This window comes from Loxodonta africana, chromosome 3 (genome assembly GCF_030014295.1).
Source record: "Loxodonta africana isolate mLoxAfr1 chromosome 3, mLoxAfr1.hap2, whole genome shotgun sequence".
Classification (NCBI taxonomy): domain Eukaryota; kingdom Metazoa; phylum Chordata; class Mammalia; order Proboscidea; family Elephantidae; genus Loxodonta; species Loxodonta africana.
This window is the reverse complement of record NC_087344.1, coordinates 164,745,618-164,769,266: the sequence shown is the minus strand read 5'-3', so window position 1 is coordinate 164,769,266 and position 23,649 is coordinate 164,745,618. Positions and strand designations below refer to the sequence as shown.

At 42.4% G+C, this 23,649-nt stretch overlaps 1 protein-coding gene across 4 annotated transcripts in view; it reads right to left on the bottom strand.

Moving 5' to 3' along the window:
• The window catches only part of ADORA3 (adenosine A3 receptor), a 31,514-nt gene that overhangs the window by 2,634 nt on the left and 5,231 nt on the right, over nt 1-23,649 (bottom strand). Inside the window, exons 2-7 of one of the 4 annotated variants that reach the window (XM_064282419.1) lie at nt 20,365-20,380; nt 6,828-6,840; nt 6,625-6,705; nt 4,750-5,097; nt 2,842-2,908; nt 2,026-2,126 (exon numbers count right to left, since the gene is read on the bottom strand). In XM_064282419.1, the coding sequence (XP_064138489.1) occupies nt 2,026-2,126; nt 2,842-2,908; nt 4,750-5,097; nt 6,625-6,705; nt 6,828-6,840; nt 20,365-20,380 (626 nt within the window). Of the gene's footprint in view, nt 1-1,429; nt 1,492-2,025; nt 2,127-2,841; nt 2,909-4,749; nt 5,098-6,624; nt 6,731-6,827; nt 6,841-19,841; nt 23,335-23,649 lie in introns of those variants that run through there. The other 3 variants (XM_023547468.2, XR_002785624.2, XM_010589571.3) reach the window with 3 other exon arrangements.

The window sequence follows — 23,649 nt, the reverse complement described above, 5'->3', positions numbered from 1 at the left end:
TGACTCACCAGCAATGGGTTTGGTTTGGGTCAGGGCTTGCATTCACCTCTCACCAAGCTTTTGCAATATAAACACAGTTGTACTCTTTCAGAACCCAAGAATGCCAGAGCTAGAAGGGACCAAATTCTTGAATCAGGCTGCCATGTTTCAATTGTCTGAGTGCGAGGAAGCAGGCCATGGCTAAAACAGGTTGTGCAACTCCTTGTTAAGAAGGCATACGGTTGGGTTCCATTGCCTCAACTTTCATAGCATCATGCATCTCTCCTTCAGAGTGCTTATTCTAGTTGACAATTTTACATTCGTGTGTGTATGTATGTGATCGCTTGTCTTTCTCCCGCATCACATTAGGAGCTCCCTGGAGCCAGAGACTGTTTCTTTTGCTCACCTTTATATCCCCAGCATCTAGCACGGCCCTTGTTTGCTGATTGAATAAATGAATGAATGAATGAATGAAAATTTCTGTGGAGCGTGGGAATGGGGACCTCAATTTATAGAGAAGAAAACAGGCCCCAAGAAGTAAAAAGATGTCCAAGGTCACGCCTTAAAGAAGTGATGATGGTTTTTGCAAAAACCTGGACTGTAATTGTGTCCCACAGGGAGTGGTTTTGGACAAAACTGAGAAAGGGGTTGCTGTGTCCACATCCTCCACAGTTTCAAAGGATCTAAAGGGTGAAAGGCAAGGAATGCTGCGGGAGTCAATACTTGGATTTCTTAGGGCTCCTGTTCTGGCCAGCGGGGCCAAAATATCACTTGGAAATACCAGACCTCACAGTCTAGGCTTTAGATTTGAAATTCTTCTGGCTACAAGCTTTTACACTTCACTAACAGGTGTAGTTTGTTTTGCTCTTTCTCTGAAATATTGTTTTCCTACATTTCCACCTCCAGAGGAGATTGGAGTCTGTTTTGTAGTTATGCCTACAGTCTCTTCATTGCCCCAAGGTATTTTTGTGGCTTCTAAGTATATTTTTAAAAGGAAAAAAACAAGAAGAAAGAAAAAGAAAATCTACAGCCCCTTTAGAAACCCTGGTGCCCTAGTGGTTAAGTGCTACGGCTGCCAACCAAAATGGTCGCCAGCTTGAATCCACCAGGCGCTCCTTGGAAACCCTATGGGGTAGTTCTACTCTGTCTTATAGGTCACTATGAGTTGGAATCGACTCAACGGGAACGGATTCAGGTTTTTTGTTTTTTAACAGTGGTCTGTGTCTGAGCTTCTTGCTCTGTGCCTACTTCAGAAGTTATCAGAGTCACCATATGGTGGCCTAGAAGACCTGCTGGACAGAGGAACCAGCCTGTGTTTCTAATGCTGTCCCAAACGGAAAAGGAGACAAATTTACACAGCTCCTTTGAACCAAGCACCTATTCGCTGTTTAGGAACAGGGTAGCTGTGGGCCGCAGGGTTCAGGACAAAATTGCCCAGGAGGAAACTTACCAACGGTGTAGGAATCACAGAAGAAGCTTGGCTGTTTTTCGAGCTTCTAGTTAGGCCTTTACCTGTAATCACCCAAGGGCAAAAGGAGACACAAAGCTAAAGGGACTCTCCCTTGGCTCAGGACTAGGGCTGAGGTCCTTGGGCTTGTCCTCTTCCACTTCTGACTGGTCTCAGGAGACCTTTCTATGTCTGTTTGTCTAGGAATCCCAGAGGCTTCTTTGACAGGGACCTTAGCTCCTAGTCCTTTCAGATGTATGAAGTTTCTTTCAGTCAAACAGTAAGGCTACCTCTCAAATTTTGTGTGTTGAGGAGGCCTGTAGCCCTCCAGGTATTGGCTGTGGCTGTCTCAGGGCCTCCTTCCTCCCTGATCTACACACACCTCCACTGAAGAAGACTACAGTGCCCTTCTGTCGTCACTCAGGATGCCTTTGTCACCATAAAACAGATGTTCCTCAGCCCATGGACTGGCTGCTTTGGTCTGCATGTGACCAGGCCCTGGGGTGGGGGTGGGGGGGCGGCGGCACACTCACTTGTTTGAAAGCTGCTCCTTGTCCCCTTTAGCTTTCTCTAATTCCTGACCCCAAACTGCTACTTACCTCTTCTATTCCTTTGACTTCTTCTCCTTGTGGTCAAATGACTGACTATAGAGAGGATCCCCAAGGCCGTGATCAGTGTGCAGATGATGAGAATGGACACCCTGGAAGGAATCACAGACAGAGTTCATGTCTCTTGGAAGAAGCCGCCTTTTGGTCCTCTACTTGGGGTCCCCTGTTCTGAATCAGTTCTCCCCACCCAGTTACAGTAGCTCCTGGCAACCATATTCCTGTTGAGCAACCCTGGGCCCTGGACCATGCTTGATTGGACCTGGGATGAGCCCCTGATCCAGCTGGGCCAACGAGCTCCTTCTTTAGGAACTAATTTGGGCCCAGGAGTAGGAGAACCCAGTCTCAGAGTGGTGAGTCTCACGGAGGAGATATAAGTTACCAATGGATATCTTCTCCCACGGTTTTTTATAAAAAAGGCAGCCTGGAGAGAAAAGGAAACAAATACACATAATAGTAGCAAATCAGAGATGGAGATAACGTCCTGATGACGCTCCTGACGATTTCTGAGGGTGGCCACATCCCTGCCCATGCATTTCACCAGACACTGCTTTCTCCTTAAGAAGAGCTGCTCTCCCTTTTTATTAAAGTAGTTAGAGGGCATTTTTGATGCTAACACCCAAGAGCCCTAAACCATACTTGTTTAAGGAAAACCAAATAACCACATTGAGGATATATAGTTTAGTGGAGAAACAATATGTAGCTGAAAAGCAGCAGATGTAAATCTGCTGTCGTGTCATGTTGTCATTGCTTCCCACCCCTACCCCCACCACCACCCTTGTCCATTTGTCTCCTAAGGTTACAGCTCACCTGGAGCGATCTGCCTTCTGGACAACTTTCAAAGCCCTGCAGCTTCTGTTCTTGTTGCCTGGAAGGTCTGCATCAGAAAGGATTTGTTGAGAGTCAAGCAAGGCCCACACCCAGGCCCTTTCCTTTGCCTTCCAGCTGCATCTCTGCCTGTCACTCTCTCGATCCCCAATGAGCGGGTGCCCTGATTGACTTCTGGGCAGAGCAGAGGCACCAAGTCTAGTTGTACAATTGTGCCTTGCTAAGGGCACAAGTAACCAGTTGCCCTAGAGTTGGTTCTGACTCCTGGCGACTCCATGTGTGTCAGAGTAGAGCTGTGCTCCACAAGGGTTTTCAATGGCTGATTTTTCAAAAGTAGATCACCAGGCCTTTCTTCTGAGGTGCCTCTGGGGGGACTTGAACCTCCATCCTTTCAGTTAGCAGCCGAGCGTATTAACTGCACTATCCAGGGACTCCTAGAGGGGACAAGTAGCGATGGCAATCCATCCCACACTCTGCTTACCAAACCATACACCCTGGCACTGGACTCCATGCACCTGGAGGAAAAAGCACCTTTCCCAGATATGCACAAAGGCACTGTATGGACTAGAAGTGGTCTGTGGTCAGAGTACCAGGCTGGGAACCGTGGGAGGGGACATGAGAGGCACTCAAGGGCCAATCCCTATCCTTAAGGAACAATTGGTAAGTGATGTACTTGCCACATCATCCTGACAGCCACCCAAACCCAAAGGAAGAAGTTCCACAGGGCCACCCACGCTACTCCTCTGATAAGACCTAGGGGGAGTCTCTGCTTCATTTAGGCTAAGGAGGGCATTTAGGTGGGACTTCTCTTATCAGGGAGCTAAAACTCAGGACAAGCTACCCAGTTAAGTAAACGCAGAACCACATCAAAGTAGAAACACTGTTTGAAGGTGTGGAGGATGTTGCCCATCCAGTAGGGATGATTGCTGAATGAATGAGTTACCAGTTTGTCCAGTGTGAGCAAGGCTCTCTCTCTGACACAGAAAAAGTTTTCCTACTGCTTCTCTTAAGTTCTTCTGGTTTGTGTTCCTAGGTCTGCCCTTTTGGCATTGTCCTCTGGACTGTGATAGAAAGACATCCCTTCTAGAAATGGGAACAATGAGAATATACGGAAGAAAAAGAGGGAAAGGCTAGTGCCTTCCAGAGGCTCTCTGCCTAAGAGGCAGAGATTTTCTGGTGTAAAAAGAGGTTTTTCTGCACTCAAAAGAAACTTTGTGAGCATCTGGGGCCCTGGCCAAGAATTGCAACTGTCTGGCTTGGACAGACTTCCCTCTATAGGCTCCAGTTCTACCCACACCCTCCCTGGGCCTCCTAGTGTAAACTTCGCTCCTTAAAAGTGAAAGAGGGCATGGACCAGTTAAACAATGATATTCCTCACTGTAAATTATTCAATTATTTAAATGAAGAATTTTTGAGGGTGTTACTTCAGGTTCCGGGGTCACCTTTGGCAGCATCGGTCACCTCTCAAGAAACTAATCTTTAAGATTCTAAATCTTCACAGCCGACCCTAAACCGTGGAGCACAGAGATTTAAGAGCAAACTCAAGGCTTTCGCTGACTGTCAGCTCATTTTCTGCATCAACATAAAAATCGTTCACCTGTTTGATCCCATGAGCATCTTCCAAGTTCCAGCAACCAGACCATTGCGAGGGGAGGAAAGTTCCAGGAGCTCCCCAGGACCCAGATACTTTTCTCTTCCCCAAACTCCAGGTTAACCCCCAGCACCATCAACAACCATCCTGCCATGAAAGTAGGGGGAGATCTAGATTTCCCCCAAAGAACCTTGAGAGGGTCTGAGTTGGTGTTCACTGGCTTCAGTGAGTATTTACCCCACCAACAAACACCCTCTACTGTGGGTTGCCCTCAGCTAGACTCCTGAAAGCCTCCTTACCTTTCTTAGATGAAGAATCACTGGTGAGGACTCCTCTGTGGTCAGTCACAACCAACTCTGTAAAATCCATGTCATCCCTGGCAAAGTCCCGCTGGATGCCACACCAGTACCAGCCTGTGTCCTCCTTGGTCAGGCAGAACATTGTGACAATGAGCTGGTTTCCCGTGTCCCTCAGGGCCACGCGGCCGGTGCTGTTGGGTGTCAAGGCAATGATGTTGCAGTAGTCCCGGAAATAGCCTCGACACCAGTATTTGGGGTAGTCCTTATAGTGGGCATCGTAGTTGCAGATGGCAGAAGCTGTGTCCAGCACAAAGCTTTCCTTGACCTTTTCATCCATGACCATGGCGTCTGTCAAAATACATACACATGCACACGTGCACACACACATGCACACACGCCATTATTCTTTGAAGCACATTTTAGCTCCTGCCCTCCTGGAGGGTAATTAATAAAAACACTGGGAACAGATTTTTGTCTGTTTTGGGTTCGTCTCTTTTCCTAAACTAAAAAACAAAACAGTTTGCTGTTGCGTCCCACTCATGGCAACCCCCGTGTGTCAGAGTATAATCGTGCTCCATTGGGTTTTCAACGGCTGATTTTTCAGAAGTAGATCACCAGGCCTTTCTTCTGAGGCATCTCTGGATGGACTCGAATCTCCAGCCTTTCGGTTAGCAGCCAAGCATGTTAACCATTTGCGCTAGAATTTTTTTTTTTTTTTTAAGAGTGAGTAAAATATGGGTCCCTCCACTTCAAGAATTTAGAAGACCTCTCACCATGGCTTGGCAGGGAGGTTTGAAGAGCCTGAGGCTTACTTTTAAGCGCCCTATACCACCATGGCACCTCAAAAAGAAAGTGAGAAGGTTTGGAGGTTATTTCCTTCTCCTGGCTCCACAGGGTTGAAAGCAAAGGGAGTTAGGGTCTGCCTTTAACAGCTAAAAACATCATATTTCCTCCATACCAGACCAGTGTGGGGTACTTCTACACGGCAGGATGTTGCATAATAAGGAAGTCATGCAAACCATGGCCAGCTTGATCGTGGCTGGGGAAATGTCTGACTCAGGAGACGAGATGGAGGCAGCAGAGCCCATCCACCTCTCAGTCTTCCAGATGTGTCCTGGGGACCCTTCAAATGCTGCCTTAGCAGTGGCTGGGACCATGCTACTAAGCAGGCTCACAACTTTGATGTCATTTTATTCTCCTAACAATCCCCCAAGGAAGATGATGTCATCCTCAGTTTACAGGCAGAGGCACTGATGCAGAAGGGCGCAGAAACTCTCAAAAGTCACCGAGCTGGAGGCGGCAGAGCCAGCGCTGAGCTCACCCTTCTGAGTCTCATCTTTGGGTCCAGGCATGGACAGAAAGGGGGAAGTCCCGTACTCACATATCTGTACAAACGTTTTGGAGGGAAAAGGGGAAGGGGAAGGGGAACTTAGGTAAACTAAAAGAGAGACTATGAAGCCCTTAATTTAACTAGAAGTTTCAAATTCCTCACAAACCCTCTTACCAGAACTAAGACCAGGAACTAACATCGACAAGGTCTATTTTCACCTCCTTTTATTTTCCCTTTGGTGGTTAGAGCTAATAAGCAGGAATTCAAAGTAAGAGAGGAGAAGGAAATTCAAGGGCTCTAGGAAGACCATGGAGTCCCCGGGTGGTGCAACTACTAGCCAAAAAGTTGGTGGTTCAAAAGAAGTGCCTTGGAAGACGGGCCTGGAGATCTGTTTCCAAAAAGTCACAGCCTTGAAAACCCTGTGGAGCACAGCTCTACTCTGCACACATGGGGTCATTATGAGTCAGAGTCCACTCGACAGCAACCAATAACAGGAAGGAAGACCAGAGATTGGAGAGCTAGAGATGATCCTACCCAACTCTTACCTGAAAAGAGAACCAAGGAGAGTAGAATGAAGAGCACCATGACCAGAAGGAAGCAAACCTTCAATAGGAATGTTGAAAGTACTCAGGAATCTCAGGAACCCTGTATCTGTTTAAGGGAAATAGATATGTTTGAGCTTAAGAAGGTTTTATCCTGTTTGGAGAGACCAGTGGAACAACCACATTCAGTTATCCAGGTTGTGCACTGCATAAGGGCACCTAATCTGGGGTTCCACTTGTGGACATAAACTTATTTATATAATAATACAGGGCAACTGAGAAAATACTGGACTTGATCATGCCCAAAATAGCAGTGGAGATCTCCCTCCTATATAAACGCATGCCAGGCAAAAAAAAAAAAAAAATTTTTTTTTTTTTTCAGGCACAAGGTCTTGTACAGACTCAGAAGGGCACATGTACACACACACCATCACTCGTGTACATTTGTGTGTGCACTTCTATGCTCTGTCCCACCAGTGGCCCAGGTATTACCAGAGGCCTCTCCTCTTGTCTATCTACCACTTGTGCAGGCCCAGTTCCTATGTAGCTGAGAGGACACTCCGTAAGGAGGTTCCTAACTAGCCCAACTCCTACGTGGTCACTGAAGCCTCACCTGGGGAGTGGGGATCAGGGGGTGGAGTGTGCACACTGTCAGTGGCATATGTGTCTGGCATCTGGAGCATGTGAGTGGGCAAGTATGGGCATCAGCAGCCAGGACTATGGTCTCCAGGCTTCTTGAAAGCTTTCCGGGACAGAGTGAGGCCAAGTCAGGGAGATGTGTTCAAGCAGCAGCAGCTTCTCCTGACACTTAATGGGACCCACATGCTCTGACCACTGATTTTAAGTTTGGATTATGGAATTACCCCTCACACTCCAGAGCTAGTACTTTCCACCAGCAGCCAGAAGTGAATGATTGTCCAGCTTGTACAATAATGTCCTCACTTGAGTAAGGCGTGTCTTCCTCTAATTCACACAAAGTCAGCATGTGGGCCAGCAGCCAGCCTGATGGCAAGCCTACCTTGTGGTCGGCATTTTAACAATATTACCTCATTTAACTCTCATCGAAAACCTGTAAGAGTTCAACAAATAAATTGCAAGGAAGAAAAAAAAAAAAGAAAGAAGGAGAAGAGGAAACTACAGATTTGGGGACTTAAGAGAGAGACTGACAAATTGCAATATATGGAACTGATTTGGATCCTAAATCAAAAAACAACTAGAAAAAATTGGACACTTATGATTTATTAAAAACATTTGAAAATTATTGTTCTTTTTTTCAGATTGATAATGGTATTGTGATAAAAAAAAAAAAATAGCCAGCCTCAAAGATGGATCCTTGTGTTCACACACTTGCGTAGTCCTTTCTCAAACTGAATCAGGGCTGGCCTGTGTGGCCAATAAAACATGACAGAAGTAATGGTGTTTGACTTCTGAGACTAGGTCATAAAAGATCTTCCATTTTCACTTTTCGTCTCTTGCATAGCTCCCTCTTGGGGAAGTCAGTCCCCATGCTGTGAGGACTCCCAAGTAGACCGGTGGAGAGGCCCATTGTGGAAAAGAACCGACTTGCCAGCATCAACTTGCCAGACATACTAGAGAGCCATCTTCAAATGACTGCAGATCCAGCTACCTCAGAAAAGACCCAAAGCAAGTACCATCCAGCAAAGATGCTCCTAAATTCCTGACCCAGAGGAGCCACAAGAGATAATAAATGCTTATTGTTTTAAGCCTCTAAGTTTTGGGGCAATTTGTTTCACAACAATAGATAATTAGTATAGATGTATGGTTATAGTTTTTTTTTTTTTTTCAATTTTTATTGTGCTTTAAGTGAAAGTTTACAAACCAAGTCAGTCTCAATCAAAACTTATATACACCTTGCTATATACTTCAAATTGCTCTCCTCCTAATGAGACAGCACACCTCTTCTCTCCACTCTGTATTTTCGTGTCCATTTGGCCAGCTTCTGACCCCCTCTTCTCTCTCATCTTCCCTCCAAACAGGAGATGCCAACATAGTCTCATGTGTCCACCTGATCCAAGAAGCTCATTTCTTCACCAGTATCATTTCCATCCCATAGTCCAGTCCAATCCCTGTCTGAAGAGTCAGGTTTGGGAATGGTTCCTGTCCTGGGCTGACAGAAGGTCTGGGGACCATGACCTCCAGGTTCCTTCTAGTCTCAGTCAGAATATTAAGTCTGGTCTTTTTACAAGAATTTGGGGTCTAAGTCCCACTGCTCTCCTGCTCCCTCAGGGGCTCTCTGTTGTGTTCTCTGTCAGGACAGTCATTGGTTGTAGCTGGGCACCATCTAGTTCTTCTGGTCTCAGGCTGATGTAGTTTCTGGTTTATGTGGTCCTTTCTGTCTCTTGGGCTTTTTTTCTTGTGTCTTTGATGTTCTTCATTCTCTTTGCTCCCAGTAGGTTGAGGCCGATTGATGCATCTTAGATGACCACTTGCTAGCCTTTATGACCCCAGAAGCCACTCTCCACAGTGGGAGGCAGATGTTTTCTTAATAGATTTTATTATGCCAAATGACTTAGATATCCCCTGAAACCATGGTCCCCAAACCCCTGCCCCTGCTACGCTGGACTTCGAAACGTTCAGTTTCTTCAGGAAACTTCTTTGCTTTTGATTTAGTCCAGTTATGCTGACCTCTCCTGTATTGTGTGTTGTCTTTCCCTTCACCTAAGATAATTCTTATCTACTATCTAATTAGTGAAAACTCCTCTCTCTCCCTCCCTCTCCCCTCTCGTAATCATCAAAGAATATTTTCTTCTCTGTTTAAACTATTTCTCAAGTTCTTATAATAGTGGTCTTATACAATATTTGTCTTTTTGCAACTGACTAATCTCACTTAGCATAATGCTTTCCAGATTCCTCCATGTTATGAAATGTTTCACGGTTTCATCGTTGTTCTTTGTTGATGCGTGCTATTCCATTGTGTGAATATACCATAATTTATTTATCCATTCATGTATTGATGGGAACCTTGGTTGCTTCCATCTTTTTGCTATAGTAAACAGTACTGCAATGAACATGGGTGTGCATGTATCTGTTCATGTAAAGACTCTTATTTCTCTAGGATATATTCCATGGAGTGGGATTGCTGAATCATAAGGTAGTTCTATTTCTAGCTTTTTTTTTTTAAAAAGTAAGCACCAAATTGATTTCCAAAGTGGTTGTACCATTTTACATTCCCACCAGCAGCGTATAAGTGTTCCAGTCTCTCCACACCTCTCCAACATTTATTTTGTGTTTTTTTGATTAATGCCAGCCTTGTTGGAGTGAGAAGAAATCTCATTGTAGTTTTGATTCGCATTTCTCTAATGTCTGATGATTGTGAGCATTTCCTCATGTATCTGTTAGCTACCTGAATGTCTTCTTTAGTGAAGTGTCTGTTCATATCTTTTGCCCATTTTTTCAACTGGGTTATTTGCCTTTTTGTAGTTGAATTTTTGCAGTATCATGTAGATTTCAGAGATCAGGTGCTGAACAGAAATGTCATAGCTAAAAACTTTTTCCCAGTCTGTAGGTAATCTTTTTACTCTTTTGATGAAGTCTTTGGATGAGCATAGGTTGTTGTTTGATTTTTAGGAGCTCCCTGTTATCTAGTTTCTCTTCTGCATTGTTAGTATTCTTCTGTATACTGTTTATGCCATGTGTTCAGGCTCCTAGCTTTGTCCCTATTTTTAATTCCATGATCTTTATTGTTTTAAATTTTATATTTAGGTCTTTGATCCATTTTGAGTTCATTTTTGTGCATGGTGTGAGGTATGGGTCTTGTTACATTTTTTTGCAAATGGATATCCAGTTATGCAAACACCATTTTTTTTATTAACTTTTATTGAGCTTCAAGTGAACGTTTACAAATCAAGTCAGACTGTCACATATAAGTTTATATACACCTTACTCCATACTCCCACTTGCTCTCCCCTTAATGAGTCAGCCCTTCCAGTCTCTCCTTTCGTGACAATTTTGCTAGCTTCCAACTCTCTCTATTCTCCCACCTCCCCTCCAGACAGGAGATGCCAACACAGTCTCAAGTGACCACTTGATATAATTAGCTCACTCTTCATCAGCATCTCTCACCTACCCACTGTCCAGTCCCTTTCATGTCTGATGAGTTGTCTTCAGGGATGGTTCCTGTCCTGTGCCAACAGAAGGTCTGGGGACCATGACCACCGGGATTCCTCTAGTCTCAGTCAGACCATTAAGTATGGTCTTTTTATGCGAATTTGGGGTCTGCATCCCACTGATCTCCTGCTCCCTCAGGGGTTCTCTGTTGTGCTCCCTGTCAGGGCAGTCATTGGTTGTGGCCGGGCACCAACTAGTTCTTCTGGTCTCAGGATGATGTAGGTCTCTGGTTCATGTGGCCCTTTCTGTCTCTTGGGCTCTTAGTTGTCGTGTGGCCTTGGTGCAAACACCATTTTTTAAAAAGATTGTCTTTTCCCCACTTAACTGTTATGGGACCTTTATCAAATATCAACTGTTCATATGTGGATGGATTTATGTCTGGATTCTCAATCCTCTTCCACTGGTCTATGTATCTGTTGTCGCACCAGTACCAGGCTGTTTGGACTACTGTGGAGGTATAATAGGTTCTAAAATCAAGTAGAGTGAGGCCTCCCACTTTGTTCTTCTTTTTCAGCAATGCTTTACTTATCTGGGGCCCCTTTCACTACCATATGAAGTTGGTGTTTTGTTTCTCCATCTCAATAAAAAATGCTGTTGGAATTTGGATCAAAATTGCATGATATCTACAGATGGCTTTTGGTAGAATAGACATTTTTGCAATGTTAAGTCTTCCTATCCATGAGCAAGGTATGTTTTTCCACTTGTGTATGTCTCTTTTGGTTTCTTGCAGTAGTGTCTTATTTTCTTTGTGTAAGTCTTTTACATCTCTGGTAAGGTTTATTCCTAAGTATTTTATCTTCTTGGGGGCTACTGAAAATGGTATTGATTTGGTGATTTCTTCTTCGATATTCGTTTTGTTGGTATACAGGAATCCAGCTAATTTTTGTATGTTTATCTTGTATCCTGATACTCTGCTGAACTCTTCTATTACTTTTAGTAGTTTTCTTGAGGGTTCTTTAGGGTTTCCTGTGTATAAGATAATGTCATCTGCAAATAGAGATACTTTTACTTCTTCCTTACCAATCTGGACGCTCTTTGTTCCTTTGTCTAGCCTAATTGCTCTGGCTAGGACCTCCAACACAATGTTGAATAAGAATGGTGATAAAGGGCATCCTTGTCTGGTTCCTGATCTCAAGGGGAATGCTTTCAGACTCTCTCCGTTTAGGATGATGTTGGCTATTGGCTTTGTCTAAATGTCCTTTAGTATGTTGACAAATTTTCCTTCTATTCCTATTTTGCTGAGAGTTTTTATCATGAATGGGTGTTGAACTTTGTCAAATGCCTTTTCTGTATCGATTGATAAAATCATGTGGTTCTTGTCTTTTGTTTTATTTATATGATGGATTGCATTAATTGTTTTTCTAATGTTGAACCATCCCTGCATACCTGTTATGAATCCCACTTGGTCACAGTGAATTATTTTTTTGATATGTTGTTGAATTCTATTGGCTAGAATTTTATTGAGGATTTTTGCACCTAAGTTCATGAGGGATATAGGTCTGTAATTTTCTTTTTTTTGTGGTGTCTTTACCTGGTTTTGGTATCAGGGATATGCTGGCTTCATAGAATGAGCTTAGGAGTATTCCGTCCTTTTCTATGCTCTGAAATACCTTTAGCACTAGTGGCATTAACTCTTCTCTGAAAGTTTGGTAGAACTCTACAGTGAAGCCGTCCAGGCCAGGGCTTTTTGTTGTTGTTGTTGTTGGGAGTTTTTTGATTACCTTTTCAATGTCTTCTTTTGTTATGCGTTTATTTAGTTGTTCTACCTCAGTTTGTGTTAGTTTAAGTAGGTAGTGTGTTTCTAGGAATTCATCCATTTCTTCTACATTTTCAAATTTGTTAGATAAAATTTTTCATAGTAAGCTGATACGATTCTTTTAATTTCAGTTGGGCCTATTGTAATATTGCCCATCTCACTTCTTATTTGGGTTATTTGCTTCCTCTCCTGTTTCTCTTTTGTCAGTTTGGCCAGCAGTTTATCAATTTTGTTAATTTTTTCAAAGAACCAGCTTTTGGTCTTGTTAACTCTTTCAATTGTTTTTCTGTTATTCTATTTCATTTAATTCTGCTCTAATTTTTCTTATTTGTTTTCTTCTGGTGCCTGAGGGTTTCTTTTGTTGCTCTCTTCCTATTAGTTTGAGTTGTAGGGATAATTCTTTGATTTTGGCCCTTTCTTCTTTTTGTATGTGTGCATTTATTGATATAAATTGACCTCTGAGCGCTGCTTTCTCTGTGTCCCAAAGGTTCTGATAGGAAGTGTTTTCATTCTCATTGGATTCTATGAATTTCTTTATACCATCCTTAATGTCTTCAATAACCTAGTCGTTTTTGAGCAGGGTATTGTGTTTTATTGTTCAGTTTCCAAGTGTTTGATTTCTGTTCCCTGGTTGTTCTGTTATTCATTGCTACTTTTATGGCCTTATGGTCAGAGAAGATGCTTTGTAATATTTCAATGTTTTGGATTATGCTAAGGCTTGCTTTATGACCTAATATGTGGCCTATTCTAGAGAATGTTCCATGTGCACTAGAAAAGAAAGTATACTTGGTTGCTGTTGGGTGGAGTGTTCTGTATATATCTATGAGGTCAGGTTGGTTGATTGTGGCATCTGAATCTTCCATGTCTTTACTGAGCTTCCTTCTGGATGTCCTATCCTTCACCAAAAGTGGTGTGTTGAAGTCTCCTACTATAACCGTGGAGCTGTCTATCTCACTTTTCAATGTCGTTAGAGTTTGTTTTATGTATCTTGCAGCCCTGTCACTGGGTGCATAAATATTTGATATGGTTATATCCTCTCAGTATATTGTACCTTTAATCATTACATAGCGTCCTTCCTTGTCCATTGCGGTGGATTTAACTTTAAAGTCTATTTTGTCAGAAATTAATATTACCACTTGTGCTCTGTTTTGTTTGTTGTTTGCTTGATGTATTTTTTTCTACCCTTTGAGTTTTAGTTTGTTTATGTCTCCAAGTCTAAGGTGTGTCTGTTGTAGGCAGCATAAGGATGGACTGTGTTTTTTAATTCATTCTCCCACTCTCTGTCTCTTTATTGGTGCATTTAGTGCATTTACATTCAGTGTAATTACAGGTAGGTATGAGTTTAGTGCTGTCATTTTTATGTCCTTTTTTGTGTGTTGTTGACAGTTTCTTTTTCCCACTTAATTTTTTGTGCTGAGTAGTTTATATATTGTCTTTTCCTCTTATTCATTGTTGTTGGTTTTGTTTCTGCTGAGTCTGTATTTTTTCTTGTGTTTTATTTTGATAAGTAGGATAGTCTCCTTTGTGGTTACCTTATTATTTACACCTATTATTCTGAGTTTAAACCTAACTTTTATTTATATTGCCTTGTCTTCCTCTCCATATGAAAGATCTATGACTACATTTCTCAGTTTTTTTTATTGTTTTAATGTTATCTTTATTGTTTTAATGTTGTCTTCTTTTGCATAATAACATCGCTGTTTCCCTGTTTTGAGTATTTTTTTATCTTGATTTAATTTTTGTGATTTCCCTGTCTTGGTTGACATCTGATTGCTCTGTCTAGTGTTCTAGTCTTGGATGATACCTGATGTTGTTGGTCTTCTAGTCAAAGAACTCCCTTTAGTATTTCTTGTAGTTTTGGTTTGGTTTTTACAAATTCCCTAAACTTCCTTTATCTGGAAATGTCCTAATTTCACCTTTATATTTGAGAGACAGTTTTGCTAGATACATGAGTCTCGGCTGGCAGTTTTTTTCCTTCAATGCTTTATATACCCACTAAAACCCACTGCCGTTGAGTCAATTCGGACTCATAGAGAACCTATAGGACAGAATAGAACTGCCCAATAGTGTTTCCAAGGAGCGCCTGGCAGATTCAAACTGCTGACCTCTTGGTTAGCAGCCGTCGCACTTAACCACTACACCTCCAGGGTTTCCAATGGTTTATATATGTCATCCCATTACCTTCTTGCCTACCGAGTTGTTGTTGTTGTTGGGTGCCATCAAGCTGGTTCTGACTCGTAGCGACCCCATGCACAACAGAACAAAACACTGCCCAGTCCTGCGCCATCCTTACAATCGTTACGTTTGAGCTCATTGTTGCAGCCACTGTGTCAATCCACCTTGTTGAGGGCCTTCTTCTTTTCCACTGACCCTGTACTCTGCCAAGCATGATGTCCTTCTCCAGAGGCTGATCCCTCCTGACAACATGTCCAAAGTATGTAAGACGCAGTCTCACCATCCTTGCCTCTAAGGAGCGTTCTGGCTGCACTTCTTCCAAGACAGATTTGGCAGTCCATGGTATTCAATATTCTTCACCAACACCACAATTCAAAGGCGTCAATTGTTCTTCAGTCTTCCTTATTCATTGTCCAGCTTTCACATGCATATGATGTGATTGAAAATACCGTGGCTTGGGTCAGGCGCACCTTAATCTTCAGGGTGACATCTTTGCTCTTCAACACTTTGAAGAGGTCCATTGCAGCAGATTTGCCCAATGCAATGTGTCTTTTGATTTCTTGACTGCTGCTTCCATGGCTGTTCATTGTGGATCCAAGTAAAATGAAATCCTTGACAAGTTCAATCTTTTCTCCGTCTATCATGATGTTGCTCATTGGTTCAGTTGTGAGGAATTTTGTTTTCTTTATGTTGAGGTGCAATCCATACTGGTCTTTGATCTTCATTAGTAAGTGGTTCAAGTCCTCCTCACTTTCGGCAGGCAAAGTCATCTGCATAACACAGGCTGTTAATGAGTCTTCCTCCATTCCTGATGCCCCACTCTTCTTCATATAGTCCAGCTTCTCATATTATTTGTTCAGCATACAGATTAAATTGGTATGGGAAAAGAATACAACCCTGACACACACCTTTCCTGACTTTAAACCAATCAGTATCCTCTTGTTCTGTCCAAACAACTGCCTTTTGATCTGTGTAAAGGTTCCTCATGGGCACAATTAAGTGTTCTGGTATTCCCATTCTTCGCAGTGTTATCCATAGTTTGTTATGATCCACACAGTCAAATGCCTTTGCATAGTCAATAAAACAAAGGTAAACATCTTTCTGGTATTCTCTGCTTTCAGCCAGGAACCATCTGACATCAGCAATGATATCCCTGGTTCCACTTCCTCTTCTGAAACCAGCCTGAATTTCTGGCAGTTCCCTGTCGATACACTGCTGCAGCCATTTTTGAATGATCTTCAGCAAAATTTTGCTTGCATGTGATATTAATGATATTGTTCTAAAATTTCCACATTCTGTTGGATCACCTTTCTTGGGAATAGGCATAAATATGCATCTCTTCCAGTCAGTTGGCCAGGAAGCTGTCTTCCATGTTTCTTGGCATAGACGACTGAACACCTCCAGCGCTGCATCTGTTTGTTGAAACATCTCAATTGATATTCCATCAATTCCTGGAGCCTTGTTTTTCACCAATGCCTTCAGAGCAGCTTGGACTTCTTCCTTCAGTACCGTCAGTTCCTGATCATATGCTACCTCTTGAAATGGTTGAATATCGACTAATTCTTTTTGGTATAATGACTCTGTGTATTCCTTCCATCTTCTTTTGATGCTTCCTGCATCATTTAATATTTTCCCCATGGGATCCTTCACTATTGCAACTAAAGGCTTGAATTTTTTCTTCAGTTCTTTCAGCTTGGGAAACGCTGAGCGTGTTCTTCCCTTTTGGTTTTCTATCTCCAGCTCTTTGCACATGTCATTGTAATACTTTACTTTGTCTTCTCAAGAGGCCCTTTGAAATCTTCTGTTCAGTTCTTTTACTTCATCAGTTCTTCCTTTGGCTTTAGCTGCTCGATGCTCGAGAGCAAGTTTCAGAGTCTCCTCTGACATCCATGCCTGCCGAGTAGCCCAAGTTTATTCTTATTGACTCTCCTATGTAGGTGACTTTTTGTTTATCCCTAGCTGCTCTTAAAATTCTCTCTTTTATCTTTGGTTTTGGCAAGTTTGATTATGTTTTGGTGACTCTCTTTTAAGATCTACCTTATGTGGAATTCAATGAGCATCTTGGATAGATATCTTCTCATATTTCATGATATCAGGGAAGTTTTCTGCCAACAAATCTTCAAAAATTCTCTGTATTTTCTGTTATCCCTCCCTGTTCTGTTACTCCAATCTCTTGTAGGTTATTTCTCTTGATAGAGTCCCACATGATTCTTGGGTTTTCTTCATTTTTTTAAATTGTTTTGTTGGATTTTTCTTCATATATATTGGCACCAAATGCCTTACCTTCAAGCTCACCAATTCTGCCTTCCACTTGCTCAATTTTGCTCCTCTGAGTTTCTACTGAGTTGTCTAATTTTGTAATTTTATTGTTAATCTTCTGAATTTCTGATTGCTATCTCTCAATGGATTCTTGTAGCTTATTAAATTTTTCATTATGTTCTTCAAGAACCTTTTTAATTTCTTCACCTATTGTATCTTTGTGTTCCTTGGCTTGTTCTGCACATTCCCTGACCTCCTTCCTAATCTTGTTCCTGATGTCTTGAAGTGTTCTGTATATTAATCTTTTGAATTTTGCATCTGGTAGTTCCAAGAAGGCACCTTCATCCAAAAGATCCACTGATTCTTTGTTATGAGTGATTGTTGAGGCAATCATGGTCTGTTTCTTTATGTGACTTGATATTGACTGTTGTCGCTGAGCCATATATAAGTTATTGTATTAGTTCATTTTATATTTGCTTACTGTATCCTAGCTTCTTGCTTTGTTTTGTTTTGACATGCCCAAATGTGTTGCTTGAGTGGACTAGCTTGATTGTTTTCACCTTTGAAGCTCTGACATCCTGTCACCAGATGGCTAGAACTGTTATCAAATATATCAGTCTAGAAGTCCATTCACTTTTCTTGTATGAATTCAGCTCACCGGTCCAGGTAGCTGATCATTGAGTGCGTGGTACAGGCTCTGTCCTATGGTCTTAGAAGAGCAGGGGTGATTGGTGTAGGTACTGGTATCTGATTGCAGCAGGGGTTCACGCTCTGAACGAGGCAGGGGGCTGAGAACTGTCCCCTGAGTGTCTGTGAGAAAAGCGCATCCCTGTTGCCTAGAGTGTACGGGGGGGTGGGTTCTGCAGATTGACCCTGGGCACCCAATGCTTTTGGTTGTAAGGACTGGGAGGTACCAGTTATCCTTGGACCCCTGTCACGGGTGGTTGGGTGACCTGAGCAGAGCCACCAGTCCTTTTGCCCCGATGTGGGTAGGTGAGGACCCTGTTTAATAGCAAAGCAGTGTCAAATATCAAACATCTACCTCTCCACCACACAGCTGAAATTGTTGCAGTCTGCCAGTCTGGGCCTAGTCTCCTGAATGAAATAGGCCCACACAGGTCCATGCAGGGGGGAAGGGTGTTCAAAATCCATAGACCATTTATGCCTGGACTGGGGCTGCTTCTGTCCTGAGCTCCTGTGGTTAGTGGAGCTGGCAAATTGTCTTTTCCCCCAGTTGTGAATTTATTCTTACTCCAATGTCAGGAGAATGGCTCCGAGCACTCAGCAGGACCTATTTCAGGCTCAGGGAAATCAACAGCCACTGATGCCAACTTGGGGGCAGGGGACGTGGTAAAATATACTTAGCTTTAGCTGAGAGCACCATTCTTCTCTGGTTCCAGAGATGTGAGTAGGCTGTGAGGCTGGCTACTTCTCCCTGAGGAAACTGAGGCTGAATGCTACTACCAGCCTGCCGCAGCCACTCCTGGGAATGGTGCCTGAGGGATCTTGGCGGTTCAAGTCCGGTAACTCCTCTCTGGTCTGAACCGTCTCTTCCTCCCTCTGCCACTCAGTCCATTTTCTAACTTTGCCTTTGACGTTCAGGGCTCCTAGCTTGTCATAAATATAATCCTTTCACTTGTTTTTTCAAGTCTTTGTTGTAGCTACAGCTGCTAACCAAAAGGTCGGCAGTTCAAATCCAGCACGCACTCCTTGGAAACTCTATGGGGAAGTTCTACTCTGTCCTATAGGGTTGCTATGAGTTGGAGTCGACTCGATGGCAATGAGTTTGGTTTTGGTTTGGTTGTAACAGGGATCACAGGAAGCATCTGGCTATTCCACCATCTAGGCCCCGCCTCCTCTGTTTATAATTTTTTAAAGCACTCAGCTCTGAGAATGAAGTACGCAAAACAAACAGAATTGCTTGGAGATGGCACCCATGAAACCAAAGAAAATACCAGCAGAAAGAGAAATGGATTGTGCACAGATAGATGTCAGTAGATAAGCCCAAGACATGAAAAAGTAGCATTCTAAAGCAAATGAAAGGCCCAGAGGTACAGAGAATAAACGGTTGTGTCTATTGACACTCTTGAGTATTACTTGGTATGATTGGTTCTATTACTCCCTCCTAAGGGTACAATTAATTTTCACTCTATTTATATACATAAATAAGAAGACAAATGGGTAATAATAATAAACCAAATGTAATTTTAAAACATTTTTAGAAATGTGTACTGAAATGTTTACAGGTGAAATAATTTGATACCCAGAATTTAAAAATAATCAGTGTAGGACAAGTGGGTGGCAGTATAAATGAAACGAGGTTGGCCAGAAGTTGACAATTATTAAAGAAGAATGGAAGATATACGAAGGTTCATTATTCTAGTCTCTCTACTTTTGTATGTTTGAAATTTTCCACAATAAAAAGTAAAAAAAAGAACCAACTTTGACACAGGTATTACTAGTCTTTTATAAATGAGGACGATTGAAGTAACTTGCCCAACTTCACACAGCTAGCAAAGCTACTTTATCACATTATCCTGCTTCCTCAGCAGTAATAACCAAAACCAAACCCATTGCCATCAAGTCGATTCCAACTCACAGCGACCCTATAGGACAGAGTAGAACTGCCCCATAGGGTCTCCAAGGAGCAGCTGGTGGATTCCAACTGCTGACCTTTTGGTTAGCATGGAGCTCTTAACCAGTCCGCTACACAAGCTCCTCAATAGTAATAACCCCATTGCCATTGAGTCGATTCTGAATCATAGCAACCATGTAGGACAGAGTAGAACTGCCACATAGGGTTTTCAAGGAGCAACTGGTGGATTCGAACTGCGGACCTTTTGGTTAGCACCTGAACTCTTAACCACTGTGCCACCAGAGCTCCTCAGTAGTAATATCACTGTAAAATTATAGAGTGCTTTAAAGTTTTTTTTTTTTCTTTTTTTTTTTACAAAGACTTCACATACACCACTCTCATTTGAGTAATTGGGACAAGATGCTGCTCAAGCCCTATTCTCATCACACCCAGCTGTAGTCTGTAAGGACAGTGTTCCTCTAGAAAATGAGCGTTTAGTTGACTTGATGAAAAAAAATAAAAAAAAGAGTATATATACCCAGCCACTCAACATCTATTTTGTTCCAGTTAATTTTGTGGAGGTGAAGGAAGCAAACCTGAGTTTTGTCTGGGTGGTCTCTTGCCTTATTCCTTTGCAATAAAAACCAGACAGTTACCCTTTACTGTTGAGCTGAAAGGGTGTTAGTCAGGAGAGAGGCTCATGGGGGAGATTCCTGTGACACTAATCTCTAAACCTGAAACCAGGGCGGACCTCATCACTTCTAGCCAAGCTCCTCACCAGTGATTCTTGGTTCATCTTTTTTGATTCCAACCCAAAAGACATTTTTCACTTTTTGGGTTTCTTCTGGACTGGTGGAATACGTGACCTCCCAGCTGACAGAAAAGAAAGAAATATCTTCTGGCCAATCATCAGTGGATTTGCTAAACAGTAGCAATAAAGAAGGAAAAAAGAGAGAGAGAAAGGAAGGGGCGAAAAAAGGTTTTTCTGAAACTCAGATGCTATCGCTTGTCTAATGGCACCAATAACATGTGTTCTCTCGGGACAGACTGCTGTTTTGTTCTGAAGGAAGTGGTCACTTTAAATCAAGCTTTCAGAAAGGGCAGGCTCTAAGTGTAGCTAAGGCAACCTCGTTAGAGGTTGTTAGTAAATGAAAAAGCCTTGTGGGAAGGTTATCCTGAGACTGAGAGCTGAAGGGCACTTCCCCTCAACTCTCCAACTGGCCAAAGTTTGCTCCTGGGGTAGAGCAGTGTGCCAGGGTCTCCCGAAGCCCACAAATAAACCTGGTGTGTCCTCCTGAAGGGACATTTTAACTTAAAAAAAATTGCTGGGAAAACTTCTTAAATCAAGCAAGGAAATACCATTAAGGACAAAAAAAAAAAAAATTAATTGGCTTGTATTTAAAAATACATTAATAAATTCTTAAAAAAGATTTATTTTATTTACTAAAAATATAATAACAAATAAATTTTTAAAATTTTATTACTGAGAAACTATATTAAGTTTTTAAAATGCCACTACACCAAGAGGAATGTTGAAAATAATAACAGTAAATCCTCTCAAACATTGAGGGAAAAACTGTCAGGACTAGGGGAACTTCCCACTTCCAGGTACCAGGAGGGATGGTGGAGTTTTGGTGAGGCACCCACTTTGGCATTAGTAAGAAAGTAGATACAAAGTTTTTAAACTTCCCAGGCAATGTTGGTTCTTCCTGGGCTGCCAGAAGGAGGAAGAAGACCCTTTGCTGAAATAAAATTTTAACAAGCTAAATATGGCTATCGGGCTCTGGCCTAAGTTATCAGAGTTAGGATAAACTTTCAGGAACGGCTAAGAATTAATGAAAAACGCTTTCAGATACACTTGCCTCTTCGACATTGTTTAATTGAAATCTCCGTTTTGTTGCTCTTGCCAAGTTCATATTTTGTCCTGGGAGTAAAAATCCACAGCTGCAGATTTGGGTAGACCAAACCAGAGACGCCACCTTGAATCTCTAAAACCATACTCGATGCTCAAACGACGTGACTGGCACTCTATCCGTGTCTGGTGTCCTAATTACTTAGATAATATAGCTAAGGCAAAAACAAAAAACCCAGCAGCCTTCAAATGTGCAAACTCTAGTTTTTTTTATCTGCTAATTGTACATAAGGTGAGCTTGATAGTTTGGACCTTGGAGAAGTTACAAGTCCTTCTTCATGTCTGAGGACAGATGGCGAGAAGTGAGGGTTCTCACATAAGGTGAGGCTGTGTTTAACACTTGGTTCTACTACTTATTAATTATGGATTATGAACAAGTTACTTGACTTCTCTGTGTCTCAGTTTTTTCTCCTGAAAAATGGAGATGAGAATAATAATGGCACCTACCTCCCAGATGGTGGAGACAAAAAGAGATAATGCATGCAAAGTTCTGAGTGCAACGGAAGTTTTCAGTAAATAATAGGGATGCATCGTCTCTTTTTGCCCAACCCCCAACTCCTCCTATTAAAATGAATTGCAAGGACAAATGACTAGGACTCAGCTCCAGAGACAGGGTCATTCTTTCTCTAACAATAGCTGAATGGCTCATAAAGTTGACAAATGCTCTGATCGGCCCAGGAATAAGGGGCAGGATGTTCTGGGGAAAGGGACAAGAAGCCCAGAATTCACACAGATGAACACCCAAACTGACTCTAAGTAGTGAGCAGGCTGAGTGCCAGGAGCAGCCAGCTGGGTCTCCAAGCCCCGAGTGATCCTGACTCCCAGCAAACAGCTACATGCAAAAGTTAGCTGTAATTTTATTCACTCAAATACATTCACAGGTGATTTAGCAGTTTAAGTCCTCTTTACACTGAGCTCCCAACATCTGCTGGACATCTGCTGAGAGCAGGGTTCCCAGATGCTGCAATGGAGTGGAACTGAGCCACCATCACATAATGTCCAGCCAATAGATAAGTCAAGGAGGCATCCTTCATGTTCCGTAATCTCTCCTTCTGTACAGGAAGGAGGAACACAGGAAGCAGTAGCAACAATAGTACATTGTCTTCAAGTCAGGCCTCTAGAAAATTGCATTAAAGGAAGAGGGTAGGGGAGGTACAGTTAGAGGCAGCCAGCCAAATGCTCTCCATCTCAGTGGAAGGAATCAAGGAATATAAAATCTCCTGGCCCTGATGAATAGGACCGCAAGTGTTTGTTGAATCTGAAGGTCAATCTGAATATGAAGGTCATCTTCCTTGGATAAACTACTCAGAAGTCTGCTCACTGCCTTGGTCCAAGGAATCAGGGGACCGGCAAATCACACAGGTTTTGAAGATCAAGAGGTAGGTCTCCTTGAACTTCTTTATTTTACAAGCATAGACGATAGGGTTCATCATAGAGTTAGCATGGGACAGTAGAATGCCCAAGTATATCACAGCTTGTGATACCTCACCTCCAAAATAGGTAATGCAGTTGACAATGGATAAAGGCAGCCAGGACAAAGCAAACAAGAAGAGGACCAGAAACAGGGACTTAGCTGTCTTGAATTCCCGTCCATAAAATGCACCTGTCTCTTTGGAGCTAGAAAACTTCTGATTAAGTTTGTTCCGGATGACATAGAAAATGTCAAGGTAGATGGCACACATAATAACCAGGGGGATCAAAATCCAGGTGAAGAAGCTGAAGTAGACCATGTAGTCCATCCTCATAACGGAACGGAATTGGCATGGAAAACAGGTGGCATTTCTGTTGTACCCTGGGGTCAGTTTCATGTTCCAGCCAAACATGGGTATCAGTCCCACCAGAAGTGACACCAGCCAGCAAAGGCCCAGGGCCAACCATATTCTTCTTTGAGTGATGACCTTCCTGTATCTGTTTGATGGGAAAAGAGCCAATGAGTTCATTGGAGGAATTGCTAAAGGGTTGGGGGGGATAAAACTAGTAAAAGAGCGAGACTGAGAGATAAGCATGCACTTTTTTAATTACCCAATCTCTGTTAAGAGAGAAGCGCATGGATATTCTAGGGTGACTACAGCTAAACTCTGCTCAATACGAAGACAAGATGAACAAACAATGATTAGAAAAAAATCCAGCCAATTTCTCTGGAAATTTTCTGAAGAAGTTCTATCTAGAATGGATTGGGAATATGTTACCTTGAATCAAGGTGCTTGCACACCCCATTCTTGG